We start from the raw sequence: 27728 nt of genomic DNA on the forward strand, positions 1-27728 counted from the left end.
ATAGTAATATGAAGAGGAGTGTATTATATAAAAGGTACACAGAGTGGGACTCAGGCATGTAAGAGATGTTTCCCAGGGTGTTTGCTTGCAGTCTGTCCAGCATGCAGTAGAGTTTCTTGCTGTTTCTTGCTGTTGTATATAGCCCTACAGACAGTGCACAGTCCACATAGGTTTGCTGTCCCTCTGTTCTGTAGGGCTATATACAGAATCTCTAACAGGTTATGTGCCCAGACACACAGTTGTAGCCAGCTACAGCAAAGAAGTGCAAGATACAGCAACAGAAAGAAGACTGCAACAGAATAAAAGAAAATGGAAAGTAACACAACAAAGTTTTTCTTTGCAAACCTGACAAACCAGAACTACCAGTCTTGGAAATTCAAGATGCTGCTAATAAGAGAAGGTACCGTAGAAATGTATAAATTAAGTCAAGCTAGAACACCCTACAGATGAGTGGATACAGAAGGATCAGAAAACTCAGAGCACAATCTGTCTTTCTTAGCATAGAAGATAACCAAATCATGCATATATATACAGTATCTCCCAGAAGTGAGTCCACCCCTCACATTTTTGTAAATATTTTATTATATCTTTTCATGTGACAACACAGAAGAAATTACACTTTGCTACAATGTAAAGTAGTGAGTGTACAGCCTGTATAACAGTGTAAATTTGCTGTCCACTCAAAATAACTCAACACACAGCCATTAATGTCTAAACCGCAGGCAACAAAAGTGGGTACACCCCTAAGTGAAAATGTCCAAATTGGGCCCAAAGTGTCAATATTTTGTAAGCTGAAATTAAAGAGAGGATGGCTTCTACAAATAGATAATGATCCTAAACACACCTCAAAATCCACGGGGGATTACATCAAGAGGTGTAAACTGAAGGTTTTGCCATGGCCTTCACAATCTCCTGACCTCAACATAAGTGAAAATCTATGGATAGACCTTAAAAGAGCAGTGCTTGACAGACAGCCCAGAAATCTCAAAGAACTGGAAGACTTTTGTAAGGAAGAATGGGCAAAGATACCTCAAACAAGAATTGAAAGACTCTAGGCTGGCTACAACAAGCTGTGATACTTGCCAAAGGGGGCAGTACAAGATATTAACTCTTCAGGGTGCCCAAACTTTTGCAGATGCCATTTTTTTGTTTTCTGTTATTTTGAAAGTGTAAATGATGGAAATAAAATCTGACTTTTGTTGACATATTATAAGAATGTCTCATCTGTAATTTGATGCCTTTTGGAGATTTTTCCATCTTTCCTTGGCTTCTTTATGCACATTAATACAAACTTCTAGCTGGGGTGCCCAAACTTTCGATCCCCACTGTATACACTACACACACACACATACATACACTGTAAGTGTGAAATTGCTCAAGAAATGTGTGACAGATTACAAAAGGTGCATGAAAGAGCTAATTTCAGCAATAAACTGTATTTGAATAGAAAACTATACCTAACCAAGCTGGTGAAAGGCCATGATATGCAGGATTACATAAGGCACACCTTGGAAATGGTTAAACACCTGAGAGGTATAGGAGAAGAAAAAAAAAGACTTTCATGTCACAGCACTATTACAGCACTATTACTTGTGCTTTAAAAGTTATGAAATGCTTGTCTCAGCACGTGATGCACACCCAACTGATATTAGATTTGTTAAAGGTAAGCTCATTGATGAATATAAGCGTAAAACGAAAAGAATTAACAGCGATGGTGCCTCCATCACAGAGTCTGCTTTAAAGATGAAAAATAGAAACAGTAACATGCAACAAGAAACATGTGGATGTCTTGTGTGCAAGAAACAAGGACATTTAAAAGCAGATTTTGAAAATCTAGAATGCAAAAATACATGAACATTGTATTCCAACAGAAATAACATCACAATGGATTAAATAAACCTTACAAAAAGTGCCTTGGAACAGACCTAAATGAAAGTGAATGTATAGTAGCAAGCATAAAAAAATTCCTGGACGGTAAATACAAAATAATGCAGGTGGAGTTCTCACAGCCAAAGTATGCTCTCACTTCATTTGCCACATGATGCTTGTGCAGAAACACATAACTATGATAATGTACTTTAGCCATGCTGAAACAAATGTGATTTGCTAAGTAGCATGAACCCCAGCTTCTCAACATACAACAGCTAAGAGGTACCTAAAATGGGATTTCCAATGGGATACGTTTTTGGAAACCTTTTTCTCATGTATTAAATATTTCTTTGTAAAACAAGGAATTTATCAAAACTGGAGCAGACAAAATCTGGAGCAGCTGTACACAGCAACCAATCAACTTCTATCTTTCATTTTCCAAACCTAACTGAACAGGCTAAAGATAGAAGCTAACTGGTTACTATGCACAGCTGCTCCAGTTTTGATAAATTCAACCCCATTATACTGTATATGTATTATGTCATGAGAACGATAAATTTGGAAACCTAAATTTACAAATAATTGATTGAAGTTTGTATTTTCCCTTTAATTAATGTAATAACAATGTTATATGAGGTAGGCTACAATGTAGATTGTATTATTTGATTTTTAAAGGTTTATGGAATGCACAACACAAATGTTTTGAAATATTTAAAATGATTGCTACACTGTTAGTCTATGAATATATTACAATAGTGTTCTTGAATGTGTAGAGAGTTAGAAAGATTAAAGGTTTATCAGCATTCTGGAGCTCAATTAAGCAAAATTGACCTTCCTGACTTTCCTTCTGGCTGTAGTCTTTTTACCCACTCATGGGTTTACACAGCAAGTAATCCAAGGGCAGAGTGAGGGCTGTAGTCTTTTTACCCACTCATGGGTTTACACAGCAAGTATTCCAAGGGCAGAGTGAGGGCTGTAGTCTTTTTATCCACTCATGGGTTTTCACAGCAAGTAATCCAAGGGCAGAGTGAGGGCTGTAGTCTTTTTACCCACTCATGAGTTTACACAGCAAGTAATCCAAGGGCAGAGTGAGGGTTGTAGTCTTTTTACCCACTCATGGGTTTACACCGCAAGTAATCCAGGGGCAGAATGAGGGCTAAAATAATTTTATACAATTAATGACATACTAGAAGGATTCTGACAACTTTTGACTGAAGAAACATGTCAGAATACAGCTGGACTAATTTTTTCATTTCTTTAAAATGTGATTTTAATTTTGAGTAAACTTACTACACAAGGTATCTCCTCCTTTTGTACATTTTTTGAACCAATCACAACTGTGGAAGTTTTGTTCCACCTGCATAGTTGTATAGTCTACAGGCTGTTACATTTGTGGAAGGAAAATTATCGAGCCCTGGGAGTATGAAGCTGTTCCATGTAGAAAGCTGGGAAGCTGCATTGACTGAACCTGGGGTCATCTGTCATATGCTCCAAATACAGCTTTCTCCCAGCAGAGGCTAAGCTACGGACCTACAGAAATCTAGAATTAAAGAGTATGACAACAGAATGGCTGCATTACACATTGAATTTTTGATAAGATAGGTCAGTTTGGGGTTTGTTTTTAGCCAATTATTGGTAGAGTGCACAGAACTCTAGAATTAAAGAGTATAACACCATGGCTGTGTTACATATAGAGAGGTCAGAAACGGGGGTGCGTGTAAAGCAGTTATTGGTATGATACACTTGTAAAGGAAGAATTTTAACCCCTTGATGCCGAGCGCACACAAATATGCAGCCTCTCAGCGCCTGGGCCTTGACGCCGAGCAGCCGCATATTAGCGTGCAATTAGAAAATACATATGTGCTAAGAGCACGTGCCCTGCGTGCTCCCACCACATATGTCCGTGACTCACGGAAAGGTCCTGATCTCCCCTTTCGATCAGGACCTTTTCTGATCATGTGACCGCCGTGACCCTAAAACCCAGCCCACCTCCCGGCTTCTGAAACTCTTAAAGGGATGGGAGGCGCCGGCGCGAAATGGTTAAGAAGCACTAAATTTTGGAATGGTTAGAGGGTAGATTTGTCTGACAATTTAGTTTATCTTTTTTAACCTTTAAATGATTCCTAATAATGTTCTCTACTATCACACCATAATGTTTACCTATAGTCTGGTTAGTAAACTGTTTTTTTTTCCCCTCCTCTCAGTAAAACGGTGAGCCAACATCTAGAGTTTGGAAACATTTCCACATTGTAAATTCTGCTAACAGCAAAGCTGCAATTTGCAAATATTCTGAAAAGAAAAATTTTTTCCAAATGCTACTAGGATGACAAACACACCTTGCATGCCAGAAGTGACCTAAATAAATTAAAAATTACTTTATGGAATTAAATGAGGACCATAATGATAGTGCACGTAGCTTTTCCCTCCAGAGTTTCAAGAGTTGCTCTTCTCTCTTTTTTGAAACATAACTTGCTGAGGAGGTAACAGAGCAGAGAGGTGCCGGGCAGGAGAACCAAGCAGGCCCCTGGGGGGCCACAAAGTGCAATGTGACTTTTCTTGTTGTAGAACAAGGAGGTTAATGGAATCTGGTGAGTGAGGAGAGTTTACATTCACTGGTGGTGGAACACTTAACAGTGGGATCGGTGGATAGAGCACTCCTTTTATGAACATTCTATATAATTTATGATTTTTAAATTGATGCAAGCACACTTAATTTGGAAATTTGCACATAAAATTGTTTTGTGGATTTATTATGGACTTTGTACTCATAAGTGGATATATGAAATATGTTTTTTAGAGCACATTTATCTTACAAGTTTTTGACATTATATTGAGCATTATTTAGCAAACGCTATTGGCTGTATATGGTAACTAAGATATCTTTTAAGATAAGGGATAGCAGCTGCAGTCATAAATTTATTTCTCATTAATTGCTATTATTTGCTATTAGGCGCGGGTGTTTTTTTTGTGTATTATTCACAAATACTGAAATCCCACTTGGAGTTTGCAAAAAAGCGCCTGAAGAACTCTCAGACTGAGGAACAAGATTGTCTGGTCTGATGGAACCAAGATTGGACTGTTTGGCCTCAATTCTAAATGTTATATCTTGAGGAAACCAGGCACCGCTCATCACCTGCCCAATACCATTACAACAGTGAATCATAGTGGTGGCAGCATCATGCTGTGGAGGTGTTTTACAACAACAGGGACTAGGAGACTGGTCAGGGTTGAGGGTAAGCTGAATGGCGCAAAATACATAGATATCCTCAGTGAAAACCTGTTCCACAGTGCTCTGGACCTCAGACTGATCCAAAGGTTCACCTTGCAGCATGACAACGATCCTAAGCACACAACTAAGACAACACAGGAGTGGATTAGGGAAAATTCTATGAATGTCCTAAAATGGCTAAGCCAGAGCCCTGACTTGAACCCTACTGAAATTCTCTGGAAAAACCTGAAAACGGCTGTCCACGGATGGTCCCTATCCAACCTGACTGAGGTATTTGCAAAGAAGAATGGAATAAAATCCCCTAATCCAGGTGTGTCGTGTCATACCCAAAAATACTCAAGGCTGTGATTGATGACAAATTAGCTTCAACAAAGTGCCGAGTAAAGGGTCTGAATACTTAAGAACATGTGATATTTCATGCTTTACTTTTTAATAAATTCACAGACATTTCTAAAATTCTGTTTTCACTTTGTCATTATGGGGTACTGAGTGTAGATTAATTAGAGAAAAAAAATAATTTAAACAACTGTAGTATCAGGCTGCAACATAACAAAATTGAAAAAAGTGAAGGGATCTGAATACTTTGTAAATGAACTGTACACTCCTTGTTATTCCAATTGTAATAAAAAATACAATTTTAAAAAGCAAGTTTAGTTTTACTGAATAATCTGTACTTTAATTTCAAGCGTAATACGTTTATACACTGTATTCTACATTCCCAGTGTAACAAAATGACTTTCAATTTGTAAAACTCCACACTGTATTTTTTAAAATTTTCCAAAATTTCCAGTTTTTCCAGAAAAAAACAGAGGGGAAAAATTTCTCATGGCTTCAACATTTCTGGAAATTTTACATCCCTATCTGTTCAATAAGTAAAAAAAAATACCAGTTGATTTTGCCAGAAACTTTGTGATCTAATAACTCTCTGTGCTCTCTGCTTGTATGCAAGAAGGGGTCATAGAGATGAGATTGGGGGGAGGGGGTGAGGACAAGTCCATATTCTTTGTAATTAATCAGAAATGAAATAGGAAGGGCTGACACCATGTCATTAGGAATTCAAAGCCATTTTTTTCATGTCAAAGAGTAAGGAAGGAGCATACTATATTTCTGGCTCAGATATTGTTCTGTACTTGAAGCATGCTTAAGGAGATAATACATGGGGAAATATGTGTGCATTCCAGAGATTTACAGTACTAAATAGGTGTTTTTTGCCTGGAAATACATCTCTTTGGACTATTAGCAGCTCGTATAGCGAAAGCTAGGTTGTGGAAATCTCCCACCATATTGTTTGATGTGATTAAGACCAAACTCTCCTGGATAATGGTCAATGAGAAACTGCCAGGAATGGACTCGCCATTGGTGGTGGGACTCACCTGCCTTGTGGGCTGCAGTACCAGGGCTGGCCAGCGGGTGCTCTCAGCAGCCAGAAGCTCACTCCTGCAAACAAGCCATCACCTGAGGCTGATTGCTGGAGGTGTATTTAAGGAATGGCCAGGCCTGCAGTCAGGGCCTTGGTGTATTGTTCCCATGAGCCCCTGTACCTGCATCCTGTCTGCTTCCTGCCTGATCCTGACTCTGCTTGATCCTGACTCTGCTTGAACTCTGCCTGCACCGACCTCGGCTACTCCTGACCAATCTTCTGCCTACCCCTTGTGCCTTGTCTGCCCGTTTGCTACCAAACCGGCCTGGCTGACTACGTTGTGCTCCATACAGTTGTGGCCAAAATTATTCAACCCCCACTGAAATTGAGTGTTTTGGCCAGTTTGACATTGCTTTTGATCATTCAGTCATCTTGCTTACATTTACATTAAAGAGGCACTTGTAGGTCAGACAAATATAACATAACAGTTATAATGAAATAACCACAAATGTCTTTTCTGTGCTCACAGCATTATCAGTTTTATTCAACCCCCAAGTGACATTCAATCTTAGTACTTAGTACAGCATCCTTTTACAGTTATAACAGCTTTTAAACGTGAAGCATAGCTTGACACAAGTGTCTTGCAGCGATCTACGGGTATCTTCGCCCATTCTTCATGGGCAAAGGCCTCCAGTTCAGTCACATTCTTAGGCTTGCGCACTGCAACTGCTTTCTTTAAGTCCCACCAGAGGTTCTCAATCGGATTTAAGTCTGGTGACTGCGATGGCCACTCCAAAATGTTCCAGCCTTTCCTCTGCAACCATGCTCTAGTGGACTTGGAGGTATGCTTGGGATCATTGTCCTGTTGAAAGGTCCAACGTCTCCCAAGCCTCAGGTGTGTGACGGACTGCATCACGTTTCCATCCAATATCTCCTGGTACTGAAGAGAATTCATGGTACCTTGCACACGCTGAAGCTTCCCTGTACCTGCAGAAGCAAAACAGCCCCAAAGCATGATTGACCCTCCACCATGCTTCACAGTAGGCAAGGTGTTCTTTTCATCATAGGCCTTGTTCTTCCTCCTCCAAACATAGCGTTGATCCATGGGCCCAAACAGTTCTAATTTTGTTTCATCAGTCCACAGAACACTATCCCACAACTTTTGTGGTTTGTCCACATGGCTTTTGGCATACTGCAGTCGACTCTTCTTATTCTTTGGAGACAGCAAGGGGGTACGCCTGGGAGTTCTGGCACGGAGGCCTTCATTACGCAGTGTGCGTCTTATTGTCTGGGCTGAAACTTCTGTACCCACATCTGACAAATCTTTTCTCAGTTCCTCAGCAGTCACACGGGGACTTCTCTCCACTCTACGCTTCAGGTAGCGCACAGCAGTCGAAGTCAGCATCTTCTTTCTGCCACGACCAGGTAGCGTTTCAACAGTGCCCTTTGCCTTGAATTTGCGAATGATGCTTCCTAAGGTGTCTCTTGGTATGTTTAACATCTTTGCAATCTTCTTATAGCCATTGCCCTTCCTGTGAAGAGAAATCACCTCTTCTCTTGTCTTCCTGGACCATTCTCTTGCCTTCACCATGTTTGTAACCACACCAGTAAATGTCTAGAAGGAGCTGAGTATCACAGTCATTTTAAAGCTGCCTAATTGGTGCTTATTATGCTTGATTGCTGCTCGGTGACATCCACAGGTGTTTTCAATACCTGATGGAAAGCACCTGTATGAACCTCTGTTCTTCAGAGTGGTAGTCTTTAAGGGGTTGAATAATTGTGGCAATGAAGAAACCACATAAGAACCATTTACTACTGTATTACATAAACAATTGATGTCATTTTAGTTGCATTTGGGTAGTTACAACGTCCTTGTAGGATTTGATTCTGAATACAATTCCAAATGTACACTATAGTCCCTAAACCCCTTTACAGCATTGGGGGTTGAATAATTTTGGCCACAACTGTATATATCAGTTAAGGTTTGGGTTTGTTGCACCTTGTTGTACGTATTTGTGTTAGTTTTGGGTTTGGTTTGTTGCACTGCGTTTATGTCTGTGTTGCCTTAATAAAATATATTGTTTTACATGCTATACCTGAAGTCTGTGTTTCCCTGTGTCGGGCCACACACCTCTGGTCATACCTGGAGCCCTGACAGAAACTGTCAGCTATCCTTAATGATAAAATACCTCAGTTTGAAAAGATTTGGGAACTTTGGATCATCTATCTTTCAGGAAGTACTCTGATTCCATAAGTGCTCCTGGAATCTTGATATCGAGCTTTTGAATCACACAGTTTACACTATTCTTCTTTCTCATTTTGATTATGGCTTTACATCTGTTTGAAATTGTAATGTCTGTAACCTTTAATATTTCTCTGAAACCTTTAATACTTGCTAATAAAAATTAATGGTAACAAAAAGAAAAAAAAAAAAAAAAAACAGGAAACCACCAAAGAGAAAGGATGAAGATAAAATTCAGGGGCTGGGGGGAACTGGTGTCAGATAAAAGGCAATAACTGAACAATTATTTTTGTACGTGAGTTCCTGTGGGTATTGACTTTCTATAGACTTAAATGAAGCCTGACTCCTAGGGTATAGGTTCATTTGAGTCAATAGAACCCTACAAGTGCAGACTACATAGAACATAATTTCTGCAGCATGAGCAACCACAGCTGTAAAAAAAAAGGTAAGTAGGTACCTGGGTGAGAAGGGATAGGCTTAGAATAGGTTAGGGAACTTGGAAGCTTCTATGTTAACAAGAACCTGAATACTGTATAGCACATTCATCTGTAATAGGAGTTTCATTAAAAAAATTGTTTTCTTCAAAGTGTTTATATAATAGACTAACCTGTTATATTCTGTAGCAGAGGGCTCAGCTTGGGCTCATCACATAAACTCTGAATGAGAACTTTCCTTACTTCCCTTTCCAAGATTTCCAGCTCATTATTCTGCTGGATCTCTCCAGTCACAGAGTAGATATAGACCAAAAGGACAAGAATGTCCTCTATACTATAGTCATCAGCATTTCTTTCCTTATAAGATTTAATCATAGGGTATAGCTGGTTGAGGACTGCTGGTAGTTCTGATTTCCCAGTACTCTGCAATAAAAAAACAGAAAAACAAATGGTAAAACAATGCATTTTCAAATGCCATGACAGAAGAAGCCATAAAAAACAAACAGGATGCAGCAGAGTGAATTGATGAAATTATATGTACAAATATTTAACGATGCTAAGAAATATCTGCGCTTATGACCGCCAAAAGAAGATTGGAATTTCCATTTTCATGTGCCAGTATAAAAGCTTGATTCTATTAATGCTAGCAAGCATCACTGGGTTCCATTTGTTTCAGATATACAAATAGATTAATACCACAACTTAAAATGTCTATCTGAAAATTAATGGTGCATACAAAATAACACAGCACAATTAATAAATATACACATCACCGTTATGTTTGTCTGTTTCATATAAGATGATAGAAATACAAGGGCTGCCTTTGTTGCCCAAATTTTAAAGATGCTCATTGCCTGGTGCCATGCTGACAATCTGGCTTAAGTACTTTGAGGCATCAACCATGAACAAATATACAGATTTGGAAAATCATACAAAAGTTGCTTGTTGCAAGTATTAAGGTAAGAGGATCTGGATAACAACCAGACAACAAGCATTTTTCACACGCAGAAATCTGCAAAGCATCCTTTATGTTTATCTCATGAAAATATAAGAAACAATTTACTGTCCAAGCTACAAAGTATTTTACTCATTATTTAGCAAAAACATGCCAAAGCTTTTCTCCACAAAGAATGAACTTCTACACTGTCCATAATATCCAACATTACCCAACCGAAGGTAAATGTAATCAGAGCCTATGCTCTGGAGAAACATGATGGCAGATTGGAGTGTTTATTACAGATACTGCAAGTACAGTTGCAAGAAAAAGTATGTGAACCCCTTGGGATTACGTGGAGTTTTGCATGAATTGGGCATAAAATGTGCTCTGAACGTCATCTAAGTCACAACAATAGAAGTACACAGTCTGCTGAACATAATACTACACAAACATTAGATGTTGCCATGGTTTAATTGCACATAACATGTAAACATTCACAGTGCAGGGAGGAAAAAAGTATGTGAGGCCCTAGCTTAATGACTTCTCCCAGAGCTAATTGGAGCCAGGAGTGAGCCAACCTTGACTCCAATCAGTGTGATATTGGATGTGTTGCTGACAGATGTCCTGCCCTTAAAAAACACACACCTGTTTTGGGTTTACTGGTTTCAAGAAGCACTGTCTGATGTGAACCATGCCTCGCAGAAAAGAGCTCTCAGAAGACCTACGATCAAGAATTGTTGACTTGCATGAAGCTGGAAAGGGTTACAAAAGTATCTCTAAAAGTCTTGATGTTCATGTGTCCACGGTAAGACAGACTGTCTACAAATGGAGAAAGTTTAGCACTGTTGCTACTCTCCCTCTACAATAAGGAAAACATTAAACAAGAATGGAGTACATGGGAGGACACCACGGAGAAAGCCATTGCTGCCCAAAAAGAATATTGCAGCACGTTCGAAGTTTGCAAAAGAGCACCTGGATGTTCCACAGCACTACTGGCAAAATATACTGTTGGACAGATGAAACCAAGATTGAGTTGTTTGGGAAGAACACACAACACTATGTGTGGAGAAAAAAAGGCACAGCACACCAACATCAAAACCTCATCCCCACTGTAAAACATGGCGGAGGGAGCATCATGGTTTGGGGCTGCTTTGCTGCCTCAGGGCCTGGACGGATTGTTGTCATTGATGGGAAAATGAATTCCAGAGTTTATCAAGACATTTTGCAGGAAAACATACGACCATCTGTCCACCAACTGAAGCTCCGCAGAGGATGGGTGATGCAACAGGACAATGACCCAAAGCATACAAGTAATTCAACAAAACAATGGCTGCAACAGCACAGAATACGCCTTCTGGAGTGGCCCAGTCAGAGTCCTGACCTCAACCCGATTGAAATGCCGTGGCATGACCTTAAGAGAGCGATTCACACCAAACATCCCAAGAATATTGCTACATTGAAACAGTTTTGTGAAGAGGAGTGGTCCAAAATTACTCCAGATCGTTGTGCAGTGTGAATGTTTACATGTTATGTGCAATTAAACCATGGCAACATCTAATGTTTGTGTAGTATTATGTTCAGCAGACTGTGTTCTTCTATTGTTGTGACTTAGATGATGTTCAGAGCACATTTTATGCCCAATTCATGCAAAACTCCACGTAATCCCAAGGGGTTCACATACTTTTTCTTGCAACTGTACATGTACGTATTAAGCTCTTACACTGGCAGCCCAGTTCATACACAACAAAAGCTTCAAAGTGAATAGTAGCCCACAGTATCAGGATTGGAATACAAAGACGTCCTAGCATTTCTAACACAGTAGCTCACATCATGTAAGTGAGAAAATTTCCAAAGACAGTACAATGATAGGTAATATTCACACACTGTCCACATTATCCACTCTGCAAAACTTTTGGGATCAGAGAGTGAGAAGGCTGCAATAAACAGTCCATTGGAACTCATGCCAGTCTACATAGAGTCTTAGGCACATCAATCCTCTAGGTAGCTAGAGTTGCCAGACTGTCAGTCTGGGGATTAATGAAAAATATCTGGAATTTGACATTTGGATGAATTTAATGGTCTAATGATCACTTACAACTATAACAATTAAAAAAAAAAAAAATAAGAATGAAATCTTGAGTAGCATATGGAGAGCACATTTTACATTATTGGTACTATAGGTTTTATCCAGACATTACTATAGTGCACAATTCATCCTATTCTGTGTCCTGGGCAATCTATTTACTTAAGAACCCTAGATTGAGATACTGGAGAGGAATTCGCAAACACATGTACTGCAGTCTTCCGCTCTCCAAAGCCTCTATGTTTAAACCTCTTGTGGAAATATGAATGTGGCTGCTATTGCTGGATTATTGTTTGATTTTTGTACCTTGGTACATTTTACGGTTTTCCCCTTTCAACTTATAGAATAAGTGCCTAGTTGGCATCCCCATTGCTTCCCCATGTGGAGTTAAGTTTACTTTCACTCTCACTATTATGAGACGGCAGTTATGGTGTAACAAGGCTTTTTGAAAACAAAATCTCTTTCCACATTTCAGATCCTCTCATTTCTAAGCCTGAAAGAACTATATATGATTCTACTCTGAGTCTTCTTGGTCAGTTGGGATGCTTGCTGTGGATCTTTTCAAGTCAGAAAGTTGTAATACTGTCTGTATACATTAGGTCTCAGGAGCTATGCCTTTTTTGCAAAAAGTGACATTTTGGACATAACAAAGATGTTACATAGATCAGGTTTCCAGAAGTACACTCCTAGTAAGCTTGATGGGGAGGGTTTAAGAGAATTACAGAAAACTCAAATTAAAATGGAACCGCAGACAAACAGTTAAATGCAAGACTGACATAAATATACATCCTTATTTTACTTGCCAAAAATCTGTAATTCTGTTTATCCACTATTGTGATATTGATAGCTCTGTCAAACTGCACAGATGAGGAGATAAATCCACTACTTTCTAGTTCAGCTGCTTCCTGAATAGTTGGGCATAGATGATGATGCTGATTCATTGATTGGTAAACATGCTGCAGGTTGCTCTTTTGAACCAGAAAAACTCTGCATGGCAGGGCTGCCAACTGTCTTTTAATGGACAGATAGTTTGTAAAAAATATCCCTGTTTTTTTTTTTTGCTCCCTTCTGTAAATGTCCAAGAAGAGAACAAGTGTTCAAAATAATATAGAATCTTTCAGTATCCAGAGCCAGTAGATATGGCAGCGAAAAGTAGCAAACAGGCTTACATCACATACACAATATTGCCAAAAGTATTGGGCCACCTGCCTTTACACGCACATGAACTTTAATGGTATCAAAGTCTTAATCCATAAGGTTCGATATTGAGTTGGCCGGCCCACCCTTGGCAGCTATAACAGCTTCAACTCTTCCAGGAAGGCTGTCCACAAGGATTAGCCTATGGGAATGTTTGACCATTCTTCTAGAAGCACATTTGTGAGGTCAGGCACTGATGTTGGACGAGAAGGCCTGGCTCACAGTCTCTGCTCTAATTCCAAAGGTGTTCTATCGGGTGCAGGCCAGTCAAGTTCCTCCACCCCAAACTCACTCATCCATGTCTTTATGGACCTTGCTTTGTGCAACAGTGTGCAGTCATGTTGGAACAGGAAGGGGCCATCCCCAAACTGTTACCACAAAGTTGGGAGCATGAAATTGTCTAAAATGTCTTGTTATGCCGACACCTTAAGAGTTCCCTTCACTGGAACTAAGGGGCCAAGCCCAACTCCTGAAAAATAACCCCACACCATAATCCCCCCAAAAAACTTTACACTAAACACAATGCAGTCAGGCAAGTACCGTTCTCCTGGCAATTTCCAAACCCAGACACATCCATCAGATTGCCAGAGAAGCATGATTCCTTACTCCAGAGAACTCATCTCCACTGCTCTAGAGTCCAGTGGCGTCATGCTTTACACCACTACATCTGGTGCTTTGCATTGCACTTGGTGATGTAAGGTTTGGATGCAGCTGCTCGGCCATGGAAACCCATTCCATGAAGCTCTCTATGCACGGTTGTTGTTCTAATCTGAAGGCCACATGAAGTTTGGAGGTCTTTAGCTATTGACTCTGCAGACAGTTGGCGACTTCTGCACACTGTGCGCTTCAGCATGTGCTGACCCTGCTGACATTTTACGTGGCCTACCACTTCATGGCTGAGTTGCTGTTGTATCCAGTTGCTTCCGCTTTGTTATAATACCACTAACAGTTGACCGTGGAATATTTAGTAGAAAGGAAATTTCATAGATGGACTTGCACAAATTGCACAGGTGGCAACCTATCACAGTACCATGCTTGAATTCACTAAGCTTTTGAAAGTGACCCATTCTTTCACAAATGTTTGTAGAAGCAGTCTGCATGCCTAGGTGCTTGATTTTATACACCTGAGGCCATGGAGGTGATTGGAACACCTGAATCCAATGATTTGGAGAGGTGTCCCAATACCTTTGGCAATATAGTGTATATAACATCACCCAGCATTAGTAGGACAGAGGGATTCAAAAAATAACTATAGCTACAGCTGCCCGGAATTCCACTGCCTCCTCAGCCAATGGGGGCTATAACTTGTCCCGGTCTCCAGCACAGAAACCAGATTAGAATCGGAGAAGACACAACACAGATGTGATATGGGCCCAGGAGACATTATGCTGGAGTACAGACACTGGCTACCAAGTTGTTTGCTTGATGGTCCTTTGCTGTTGAATTGGACATCATGTGAAATGTAAAATATTTTGGGGGTAAAGTCCCTGCCCTCCTCCATACTAATTGTACCTTGCCTGGGAAAGAAAATGGCTAGTAGACAGGTCTTCGCCACAGAAGGCATCTTCAAACTTTTGCTCCCAGCCTTCCTGTAGGTGAGCCTGACCCCCCTCACACGCACACACTTTAAACGATAATGCCGGGTAGGTTGCTGTTATGAGTATTGTTAATGTTTACATATTATGTATTGTCTAGTTCTCTGACTGGTTTGAAAGCTTGCCTGGAATTGATCTTTATGAATCAAATAAAAAAACAAAATATGAAAAATATATATAAAAATGTGTAAGGCTGTTTTTATAAATTATGATGCCCTTGGAGAAACGTGGGCAACAACACAAATCTATACAGATATGACTCCATTCTACTGAAGGTAGAATGCAGTCTGCTTCATAGACAGGGCTGCAAATTAATTGTATCAACCATCTAACATGAGCTACATGTTAATTAAATTATGGCTTCCTGTAATTCCACCCAGGAGCACCATACCCCTTGCAGATGAATTATAGTTCAGAGGTTGCCAGAAAGGCATAAATACAAAAAAGTGTGAGAATTAAATACCTTATGTCTCTGCAGTTCTGTGTTACTTCTCTGCCCTGCACAACTGGTTCACAAATGTCCTGTGATAATTACTGCCCTGAATAATATAAAAAAAATACAAAAAAAACAGTACAAGAACAGTATGTGTCTTTCTCCAAGGATAACACTTAAGATGTCATGAATCCCAGCAGTATATTCATGTGCCTGGAGCTAATTCTTCAAATACACTAAACCCTGCAAGCAATTGTAAAAACCAAAATCAGCTCTGCAGCCAGGAACTGGAATGACAAGTAGTTAAGAGTACCCAAACAGTGCACAGCTTGTGTTTTTGATAGCATTCTGTATGAAATCATATCATTAGTACTAATCCCTTTGTTAAAGTTAATCTAGTACAAGTGTCGTATGAAATAATATGATAAGGTATAGTAGAGTCAGCAAGAGCTGTGTATGTGAACAATGACATTCTGAGGGGGAAGAGTGACCAAAACCTTGTTTTTTTTATTTTATTTTTGAGTGTCTGAGTGTAGAGGCAAGGAAACCCCATGGAAATTATAATATTCATAATTTTTTTTATTTTGTCCTGAAAACCCCCTAAAAAATAGCAGTCTACTTCTTTCCTGTGACCTCAGCCTCATAGATGTACAGTATAATCTACAGTGTAAGATCTGTTCTTCCTGCACCCCATTTTTTTTATTCTTTATTTAAAATGACAAATTATATTAAGTACACACAATCACATTCCTTAATACACAAAAATGCCCACTTATCCAGATTTATAATGTATACGATATGATTGTCCATTAATGCATCATTATTACATAATACAAAAATAAGCCAAAATAAAAGAAAAAGCAAATTAAGTTATATATCCAGTGAGTCTGCTCAGTTCAATGCTTTGGAATCATTTACAGAGTAAAGCATCAAGTCAATTAAACTGCTGGGATATTGATCTGGTATGTTAAATAGCACAGGGGGTTGCTAATCAGTTTCAGCTGCTTTGGCGTTAATGAAATTAACAACAGGTGCACTAGATGGGCAACAATGACCAAAACAAGAATGGTTTTACAGGTGGAGGACACTGATATTTTTTCCCTACACATCTTTTCTGACTGTTTTTTACTATTTTTTCATTTGGCTAGGGTCAGTGTCACTACTGGTAGCGAGGGGATACCTGGACCCTACAGAGGTTGCACAGGCAGTCCAACTCCTCCAGGATGGCACATTAATAAGTGCCATCGTCAGAAGGTTTGCTGTGTCTCCCAGCACAGTCTCAAGAGCATGGTAGAGATTCCAGGAGACAGGCAGTTACTCTAGGAGAGCTGGACAGGGCTGTAGAAGGTCCTTAACCCATCAGAATCAGTATCTGCTCCTTTGTGCAAGGAGGAACAAGATGAGCACTGCCAGAGCCTTACAAAATTAACTCAAGCAGGCCACTGGTGTGAATGTCTCTGACCAAACAATCAGAAACAGACTTCATGAGGATGGCCTGAGGGCCAGACGTCCTCTAGTGGGCCCTGTGTTCACTCCCCGGCACCATAGAGCTCGATTGGCATTTGCCATTGAACATTAGAATTGGCAGGTCTGCCACTGGTGCCCTTTGAGAGCTGGCTCACCCTGAGCACATGTGACAGACGTGAAAGGGTCTGGAGAAGCCGTGGAGAATGTTATGCTGCCTGTAACATCCTTCAGCATGACCATTTTGGTGGTGGGTCAGTGATGGTCCTGAGAGGCATATTCATGGAGGGACGCACAGACCTCTGCAGGCTAGACAATGGCACCCTGACTGCCATTAGGTATCAGGATGAAATCCTTGGACCCACTGTCAGACCCTACACTGGTGCAGTGTGTCCTGGGTTCCTCCTGGTGCACGACAATGCCTAGCCTCATATAGCAAAAGTATGCACGCAGTTCCTGGAGGATGAAGGAACAAAGCCACGAATCCCAGTGGAGATACGCGTTGGGGAGTGGCAGTGACATCACCACACATCCTTACACGGCGAGCACTGGTAGTGTATGCGAGCACACCCGAGAGGCTGGTCTTCACCGCTTTAAGCGGCTATTATACAAAGTGCAGATTGTTTTTAATCAATGTGAGTGCATAGTGAGTGCATATTGAGCGCATATTAAAGTGTTTATTTTTATCAACGATAAAGCACTATGCACTTTTCTCTATTTACATGATCCGTATGAGGAATACTTAAGGGGCTGGATCAAGGAAAGATCTGAGGAGGTAGAGATCCATATGACCATTCAGGCTTACATAGTAGCCCTCTATCTGCAACCTTCACCTGCATCACCTCAGGCTGATTGGAAGGAGAGCACACAGATATTTCATCCCTGCTGAACTCTGCACCAAGTTTGTTTTGCGTTTTTGCACAAAATTCATTGAATTTTTACCTTTTATTTATTTTCCATATTTCTCACTTTTTATTTTTGATATTTATTTATTAATTGGATTATTTATTTAATCATCGAAGGACACAAATTTGAATAATTTTGCACAGACTTAAAAAAAATTTTTATCACCAACTTTGTTATATATTTTTCAAATTCATTTATTCACTATTATCAACACATGTTTGGGTATTGATTGGCATTACAATCATGTATGGTTACACATTATAGATCATGCAGCTATTAGAGATTTAATGCAAATACAGTTTTTATACTATATACAGGTAATAGGTCTTGATAGAGCACGGCATCTATATTTTCTTCATTTGTATGCACTGATAACTCACATTTATGAGGGTGAGCAAGATAGCCTGCGATCTTATTGATAGAAGCCGTTTACTATACACCTTATTGGCTCACAAGTAAAAAATGTTTTTATATGGATAAGGGAAAGGTCCATAAGATCTTCAATCAAAGTACATACATCCTGCCAGTAAGATCAAACTAAGGGCAAGTCCAAAAAATATGATAGAGCTTTCCCCTGTCTTCCCCTCACCAGCAGGTGGGGTCGACAGTAGGAAACACTCTATGTAGTCTCTCTGAAATTTTATACCATCTAGTCAGCAGCTTACACTATATTGCCAAAAGTATTTGGACCCCCCCCTCCAAATCATTGGATTCAGGTGTTCCAATAGGCATGCAGATTGCTTCTACAAACATTTGTGAAAGAATGGGTTGCTCTCAGGAGCACAGCAAATTCAAGCATGGTACCGTGATAGGTTGCCACCTGTGCACTAAGTCCATCCGTAAAATTTCCTTGCTACTAAATATTCCACGGTCAACTGTTAGTGGTATTATAATAAAGTGGAAGCAAATGGGAACAACAGCCACTCAGCCATGAAGTGGTAGGCCACATAAAATGACAGAGCGGGGTCTGCGCATGCTGAAGCACATACTAAGCAGAAGTCGCCAATTGTCTGCAGAGTCAATAGCTAAAGACCTCCAAACTTCATGTGGCCTTCAGATTAGCACAACAGTACATAGAGAGCTTCATGGAATGGATTTCCATGGCCAAGCAGCTGCATCCAAGCCTTAAATCATCAAGTACAATGCAAAACGTTGGATGCAGTGGCGTAAAGCACACCGGCACTGGACACTAGAGCAGTGGAGACATGTTCTCTGAAGTGCCGAATCACGCTTCTCTGTCTGGCAAATTGATGGATGTGTCTGGGTTTGGTGGTTGCCAGGATTTTTCAGGAGTTGGGCTTGGTCCCTTCCTGTTCCAACATGACTGCACACCAGTGCACAAAGCAAGGTCCATAAAGACATGGATGACCGAGTTTGGGGTGGAGGAACTTAACTGGCCTGCACAAAGTCCTGACCTCAACCCGATAGAACACCTTTGGGATGAATTAGAGTGGAGACTGTGAGCCAGGCCTTCTCATTCGACATCAGTGCCTGACCTTAAAAATGCAATTCTGGAAGAATGGTTAAACATTCCCATAGACACACTCCTAAACCTTGTGGACACCCTTCTCAGAAGAGTTGAAGTGGTTATAGCTGCAAAGGGTGGGCCAACTCAATATTGATCCCTGCAGACTAAGACTGGGATGCCATTAAAGTTCATGTGCGTGTAAAAGCAGGCATTCCAATACTTTTGGCAATATAGTGTATATCCGGATTCCTGCAGTTCCAATGACAAAGATGATTTGTGTATAAAGTAAAATATAAAGTCTCTTTGGTCCACAGATAATGCCATATTTAGATCTCTTCCCCATGCTGTAACAAAAGAGGGAATAAAAGAGTCCGGAGGAACAACTAACCAGGTTTATGTAAGATGTCGCCAACACCGAAGATCCCATCTAATACTAAAAAGCAGCTGTGGAAAATTACTCTGGTATTTGTCCTTTAAGGAATATGTAATAAAAAATCCCTAAGTAATTAAGTTTCCCCATCGCCCATTTGAATGGGAAGCTTGATTTCAAAATAGATACATTGGTCGCAGGGACTGTGAGATTCAGTACTTCAGATTTAGCAAAGTTTATTTTATAATTTAATAATTGTGAATAAAAATTCAGTTCTTTGATTAAATTGGGTATTGATGTTTCTGGGATGATCACAAAAAAGAGCAAGCCATCTGCAAGTGCAGATACTTTGTTAGATGTCTTTCCGACCTGCATACCTGTAGTAGGTCTTACGTGTAAAAACAGCGGCTCTAGAGTGAGTGTAAATATGAGGGGCAAAAGAGTACACCTGATAAATCTCCAAATCACCCTATCAAATGCCTTCTCAGCATCTGTAGAAAAGAGAAGTGTAGGAAGTTGGGTAGAATTGCAAAAATAAATAAGATTGAGGGCTCTGGTAGTAATATCCCATGCCTTTCTCTCTAGCATAAAATTGGACTGATCCAGGTGGATAACTTGTAAGGTAAAAGTCTTGACGCTAATATTTCTGTAAACAACTTCAAGTCCACATTGAAAAGAGAGATTGGCCTGTAGCTTGTGTAGAGAGAAGGATCTTTCTCAGGTTTTGGCAGAGCAGTAGTATGAGTCCTGTGTCTGCATTAAGGAACTAAAGGCAGATTCAAATTGAGGCTGCACCCATGCATTTTTTAATATTCTCCCACCACTCATCATTGCAGCATGGAGCAGTTCTGACATGAGGAAACAAAGTTTCCTCATGTCAGAACTGCTCCTGGGGGAAAAGAATCGCTTGAGAAAGTACAATATTGTGGGTACAATGTTGACCAGCACTTCAGAGGAAAAAGACTTGAAGGTACTTATTTCAGACGATTCTAAAATGAGAAAACAGTATGGCCAGACAGTGAGGAAAGCAAAAAAAATTCTAGGATGCATCACTAGAGGGGCCACCAGCAGAAGGAAGGAGTTCCTGATACCCCTATATAGATCTTTAGTGAGACCTCATTTAGAATACTGTGTCCAGTTCTGGAGACCTCACTTATAAAAAGATATTGATAAGATAGAACGAGTCCAGAGACGGGTAAGAAAAATGGTGAAAGGTCTGGTGGATAAAACATATCAAGAGCAACTTCAGGAACTTAACTTGTACAGTATAGAGGAAATAAGGGGAAAGAGGAAACATGATTGAACCTTTAAATACATCAAGGGTGTGAATAAGGTTAAGGAGGGCAGTATTTTCAACACGAAACCAAAATCAAGAGCATGGGGACATGACCTTAAACTAACTGGAGGAAGGTTCAAAAGTAATCTCAGAAAGTACTACTTTACAGAAAGACTAGTTGATGCTTGGAATACACTTCCAGCAGTGGTAATGAGACAGTCAACAGAGAATAGCTTCAAACATGGGGAAATGACCAGCTGCAAAGAGCTCACAGGCAGTACTGGTGTCCTTTGCCCTCTGTTTGCCTTTTTTGGGCACATCCTCCACAGTTCAGGCCCTCAATATTTGTTTTGTCCCTCCAAATTCAAGTAAAATCCTCTAACTTTTACACAACCCCTATAACAGATAAACTTGGCAAAGCAGACAATTCTAAAGGTCTAATTTCATTTTTATACTCTCATCTCCTTCCTAACAAGTTAAATTTTATTTGCAATGTAAGTGCAGATGGTTGGAGGATTTGAGCGATATTTTGGAAAATCAATGGGGGAGATCCTGAAATTACTATCCCTAGTGTCACTATCTCCAAACAACAAACAGGTTGACACAACAAAAACCCAAGCATTATTCTATGAGAGGACTAGATGTTGTTCACTGGACTGAACCCTCTGGAGAGTGTCTTTCTGTATATATAATATCCCCTTTTCTCCTAAGATAAAGATATGGTCAGACCTTAGTATTTGAGTTTAGCAGAAATGTCATGATAGTTTATTTCTAATCTACTCTAATTTTGGTCATTACCTTTGGAGCTGTTGGGATGAATACAAAAAGCCCCTACATATTTTGAGATGTACTGTTCTTTTCCTGCCTGAAAATTCTGTGCTAGATGTCTAATGTCAAAATGACTTTTAATTTCAAAATCATATGTATGTACCATGTAACTTAATATCCTTAAGAAATGAAGACACATATTTTTGTATATGTTGTATACAACCGTATTGCATAATTTTAACTTTAATGTGGATGTCCAGGCTATTCCTAACTATGCTTAAACCTGCTCCCACCTCCCACCCACCAATTAAAACACCTATTCTAACTACCCTGTGAAAGGAACTACCTCACATGATCTGCCCAGCAGCAGGCTTCAAAGAAGAGAAGAGATCACCCACAAAGGCTGAAATGCCTGTGCAGTGATGTCACTCATAGGCTTATTAGGGGGCATCTGTTGTCAGCTGTCCCTCCTCTCCCCTGTAGCTGCCACTGGGAGCCAATCATGTGACTGGACTGGAGCACCGTCAGAATAGGTAAGTATACATATATTCACAGGGCAGTTAGAATAGGAGTTAGAATGTGGTGGGAGCAGGTTTGAACATAGGAAAATCCTGGACTTCCACTTTAATAAAAACTATTGAAAATAAAAAAAAAGGGCAGTTGAAGTATCAATTCACACTAGTGTAATACACTGCTTGGCCATAACTTTATGAGTACTGACAAGTTAAGTGAATAATATTGATTATCTTGGTACGATGGCATCTGAAAGTCAATGGGATATATTAGGCAGCAAGTAAACATGTTGTTCCTGAAGATGATGTGTTGAAAGCAGAAAAAATGGGCATCACAGTTTGTTGTGTATGGTGCTATGTAATTGCAGACTGGTCAGGGTACCCATGCTGACCTGTGTCCACAGCCATAAGTGCCTACATTGGGCAGGTGAGCATCAGAACTGCACCATAGAGCAATGGAAGAAGGTGATGAAATACATTTTTTGTTTACTTCATGTAGATGGCTCAGTGTGTGTGTGTGTCACTAACCTGGGCAAGATATGGCACCAGGATGCACTATGGGAAGAAAGCAAGGTGGCAAGGAGCTTTGGGCAATGTTCTGTTGAGAAATCTTGGGTTCTGACATTCATGTAGATGTTACTTGACACATACCACCTATCTAAACATTGTTGCTGACCAAGTACACTCCTTCATGGAAACAGTATTCTCTGATGGCAGTGGTCTCTTTCAGCAGGATAATGCACCCTACCATACTACAAAAATGCTTCAAGAATGGTTTAAGGAGCACAACAAAGAGTTTGGGGTGTTGACCTGGCCTTCAAATTCTTCAGATCTCAATCGAAACAAGCATCTTTGGAATGTGCTGGAAAAAAAGTCAGATTCACAGAGGTACCACCTCACAACTTACAGGACTTAAAGGATCTACTACTGACGGCTTGCTGACAGATACCACAGCATACATTCAGAGGTCTAGTGGAGTCCATGCATCAACAGGGCTGTCTTAGTGGCAAATAGAGGACCTAATCAATATTATGTGGGTGATCATCATGTTATGGCTGATCTGTGTATATTTTTCATGGCTGCAAAGTAGACAGCTGTCAAATCCTTAAAAAGGCTTCTGTGTGGCTTTTCCATTACTGGAATAAAATGCCTTCCTTCATCTTCATCCTACACTGCAGCTTCTCCCACCTTCTTCAATAGTGTGCTACTACTCTGGCTACACTAAAAGGGTACAAGGCTTGTGATGAACAGATGGGAAGAGCTATGTATCCTGAAAAAAATTGCAATAATAAGTATAAATCACAAACTCGTCTCAGGGGAGCATTCTTTTATTTTGCCCATGTCACCCTTTCAAATGCTAACTCTATCATTTATACCACGTTTCATGTAATGACACATTTAGGGGGTAACATGAAACATAGTCAGAATGTACAGACCCCTGACAACAAACTGGCCCCCCCACAGCTTTGTGGGGTTCTTCTTCCTGCCACCTCCTGTCAAATCTGAAAGTGAAACATCTTTGCGTGGCCCACTCGCAGTATTACACAAACACTGCCTTTGTAGGGGGGGGTCACTGCACTGCAAGGGTTAAATGCTCGTTAAGTCTAGGGGTAGATTAATGAGGTGTAGTACTTTCTTCCTCTATGTGACAAGTCCCTTGCAGCCTCTGCTCTAAGACAGCCCATAGATGATTTGATTTTCTTTCCTTCCATCATAAGTGGAAGGAAAGAAAATCGCTCAATTCCCCCATCATGCCTCCTGCAGCGCTATTGTGTTCTGCCGGTGGGGGGGGCACCTTCCTGGCCCCAAGAACTCAATGATTACTGCTATCAGCTATAGCTGCTGGATGTAATTGCATGTTAAAAAATACGACAGGTTGGTTGTACCCAAGTTGATGAATGGATTGACTTGGGTGCAGTCAGCCTGCCCATACATGGATTGAATCTCAGCCGCTCTCTGATGAACTGGCCGAATTATGATCCATGTATGGCTGGCTTAAGACACTCAGGCTGGTGGTCATCAAATACAATCCAAGGCCAAAAGGTTAACCAATGTTTACAAAACAGTGGTATTCGGGAATTTTCTTTGGGCAGTACATAATTTTAAAGGCTGCAAAAGGTAACAAAACAACGTGGAAATCATAATTTTTTTGACTGTCACAACTTAAAGTCAACCACTGTGCTATGCTGGAATTCTCCTTTAATTAACCTATACTGGATTTTTAATATAGACCCTGAAAGTGCTTGCAGCATACCAGTCATAAGGTTCCACCACTAATAATAAAAAGTGGTAAAACAGACAAAAGCCTGGACTACAGCCAGTGTCAGGCCTCTGCTCACAGCTGGATCTTAGCACCTTTAAAAGACATTAAACATATGGAATATCTATAGGCAGGACCTATAAATTAGGCAATATTACTATTATTCCCAGAATAACAAAAATCAACATTTGCTGTATGTGCAGTTTTCTGCTCATAACAGATGATGCAATATTCACAAAGAAACAAATATTTTGTTTTGAGAAAAAACAAAAAAAAACTGTTTTTGGATTTACATCTGTACAAAATGTAAACTTCTATTTTAGAATGAGGCAGTGTTTCTCAACAGTATTAGTACGCATTTGTAATAATACAAGCTTACAAACAGACCCCTTCACTTTGAAGTCTGCAGATTTTAACCCAAATAGACTTGGCCACTGTCTTCATAAACAAAATAATGGCACTTTATACCTCCCATTGCCAGGATTAGGTTCAGTGGGCTTTTCTCTGATTCAGCACCCATATCCAATGAGACATCAGGGCTGCCCCCTATCCCATATCTGTATATCTTAGCCTTGGAACATCTCTGCAATGCCTTAAAGCAGTATTAAACCCTAAACCAAAAAGGTAATATATTGCAGTTTACCAATTATTAGATGTGGTGGCAGCATTTGTTTTCTTTTTTTAAGCTTTTCCCCTCTGTTTTCATCTGGTGATCTGGCCATTAACATACTTTCTGTATTAGGGTGCTTACGCTCTGGATGAAAGAGCAACAGAGATATTTTGACAGCAGCATTGTCAGATTGGGGGAAAGGTATTGTTAGATGCACTAGCAGATTTAGATACGCTAACAAATTATTTATTACAGGTACTTATATAGCGCCATCAATTTATGCTGCGCTTTTACTTATATATATATATTGTACATTCACATCAGTCCCTAACCCTCAAGGGGCGTACAATCCAAATCCCTAACTTACATTCATACACATACTAGGACCAATTTAGACAGGAGCCAATTCACCTACCAGCATGTCTTTGCCTGTGTGGGTTTCCTTCAGGTATTACGGTTTCCTCCCACACTCCAGAGGCAAACTCCAGGCAGGTGGTGCCGTGGTTGGGATTCAAACCAATGACCCTAATACTGTCAGGTGGAAGTGCTAACCATTTAGCCTCAAAAGCTGAAAGCTGAACTCCAGCTGACATGTTTAACCGCTAGCCTACAGGGCACCTATACCCCCTTCCTGCCCAGGCCAATTTCCAGCTTTCAGCGCTGTCACACTTTGAATGACAATTGCGCGGTCAAACAACACTGTACCCATATGAAACTTTTATCATTTTTTTTGTGACAGATAGAGCTTTATTTTGGTGGTATTTAATCACCTCTGGGTTTTATATTTTTTCTTAAACAAACCAAAAACCACTGAAAATTTTGAAAAGAAAATGTTTTTTCTTAGTTTTTGTAATACAATTTTGTAAATAAGTGATTTTTCTCCTTCACTGATGTCCGCTAATGAGGCTGCACTGATGGGCACTGATAGGCTGCACTGATGGACACTGATAGGTGGCACTGATGGGCACTGATGAGGAGGCACTGGTAGGTGGCACTGATGGGCATTGACAGGCATCACTGATGGGCACTGAAGGGCAGCACTGACTGGCACTAATAGGCGGCACTGACAGGCGGCACTGACTGGCATTGTTAGGCGGCACTGACTGGTACTGTTAGGTGGCACTGACAGGCGGCACTGACTGGCACTGATAGGTGCCACTTACTGGCACTGATGGGTGACACTAAAAGGCAGCTCAGATGGGCACTGATATGTGGCATTGATGTGGCACTGATACGTGGCACTGTTCAGCACTGACATCTGGCACTGATGGACACTGACAGGTGTCACTGCTGATGATCAGTGGTGCCCTGATGATCAGTGTACACGTCCCCTCCACGGAAAGCTGATTACCGGCTCTCCTCTCCTCTTGAGCTGTCAGCGTGACAGCTCGAGAGGAGAGAAATGCTGATAACCGGCATATCCCTGTTTACATGTGATCAGCTGTGATTGGGACACAGCTGTTCACATGACCGAGCCGACATCTTCGGCTCTTTCCGTGATCGGTGATCCGCTGTGTCCGAGGGACACAGCGCACCACCGATCGCTGCGCGCTCCCTAAGCCGCGCATGCGCAGTGAGAATGGGAGGACGTCATATGACGTCCTCCCAGAACGAGAAAACCACCTTGCGCCCGTCATATTACTATATGGCGGGAGGTGGTTAAAGAATTTACAGAATACAGTTTTGCTCCTTTGGGATAAAGGTTTTACATAAATAAATAAAAGATGCTCATTGTAAGTACCACTGTCATTGTTGAATAGTTTGTCTCAACCCTCCAACTGCTAATTCCGCAGGACAGCTTGTTTTGACATACTGGCTAGATCACCAATTAGAAATAAAAGAAAGAAAGACTAAAAAATAAATTTAATAAAAGGAAAATGAATACAGTCCTCACATCTAAGAATTCATAAACTGCAATATAATAAAGGTTTGCTTCTGAGTTTATTACTGCTTTAACAGCTCAATTCATCATATAATGTTTGAGAACACCACTCATAAATTGAATCTCTTGAATGACTTGCTTCTATATGTTTTTAACGCAAGAATGGCTTTCCCTTTCCTATTCAGGAACTAGAGCTCTTTGGTCATCTTAGAAACTTTAACATTAATGCCACAAAAATCAGAATGCCTAGATATCTCCCTGCAACTTCATGAACAATCCTTACTACAGGACACATTTCCCTTCCGCTTGGTGCCCCCCCTTCATCAAATACCTTGGTGTTCATATTCTGGCAAACAAAGGCAAAGCTTTTCAACCTTAATTATCTACCTTTATAGGCACCCATATGTCAGCTGACCTCTTCGTGCAGTTGCAATGATTCCTACATGTTGGGATCCTTCACCCTTTTTGCACTGTGTTCATCCCTACTTCTTTACCACTGGGCTCCTCAAACAGAAGGGTAGGACTGGACTGCCTCATTTTGAACTCTACTGTACAGCAGTTGTCCTAAACTGTATCAGAGGCTGGTTTCTTCCATACCCGTACTAAACTGTGGGCATTTATGGAGCAGCATTCTACACTTATACGCCTTGAGTGCCTTCCCTGGGTCTGACTGATACATCTACTACTTTGTCACACACTTCCCCTCTTTGTAGTCTTTCTGCTGGAAATCTAGGACCAAGTGTTCTGCACATACATTTCCTCTCATTTGGGCCCACAGATTCTTCCCCTTGGAAACCCTCCCTGGCCTTCATACTCCACGCAAGCTTTAACTG

The 27728-nt window shown here is 40.5% G+C and overlaps 1 protein-coding gene across 2 annotated transcripts in view; it reads right to left on the minus strand.

Moving 5' to 3' along the window:
* SCFD2 (sec1 family domain containing 2) overlaps positions 1-27728 on the minus strand; it is a 615832-nt gene that overhangs the window by 381407 nt on the left and 206697 nt on the right. For both annotated transcript variants that reach the window (XM_089669243.1, XM_089669242.1), the window contains exon 5: positions 9308-9557. In XM_089669243.1, coding sequence (XP_089525369.1) covers positions 9308-9557 — 250 coding nt within the window. The remainder of the gene's footprint in view (positions 1-9307; positions 9558-27728) is intronic.

This window comes from Staurois parvus, unplaced genomic scaffold, assembly GCF_062004578.1.
Source record: "Staurois parvus isolate SC_StPar_1 unplaced genomic scaffold, SC_StPar_1.0 ptg000071l, whole genome shotgun sequence".
Classification (NCBI taxonomy): Eukaryota; Metazoa; Chordata; class Amphibia; order Anura; family Ranidae; genus Staurois; species Staurois parvus.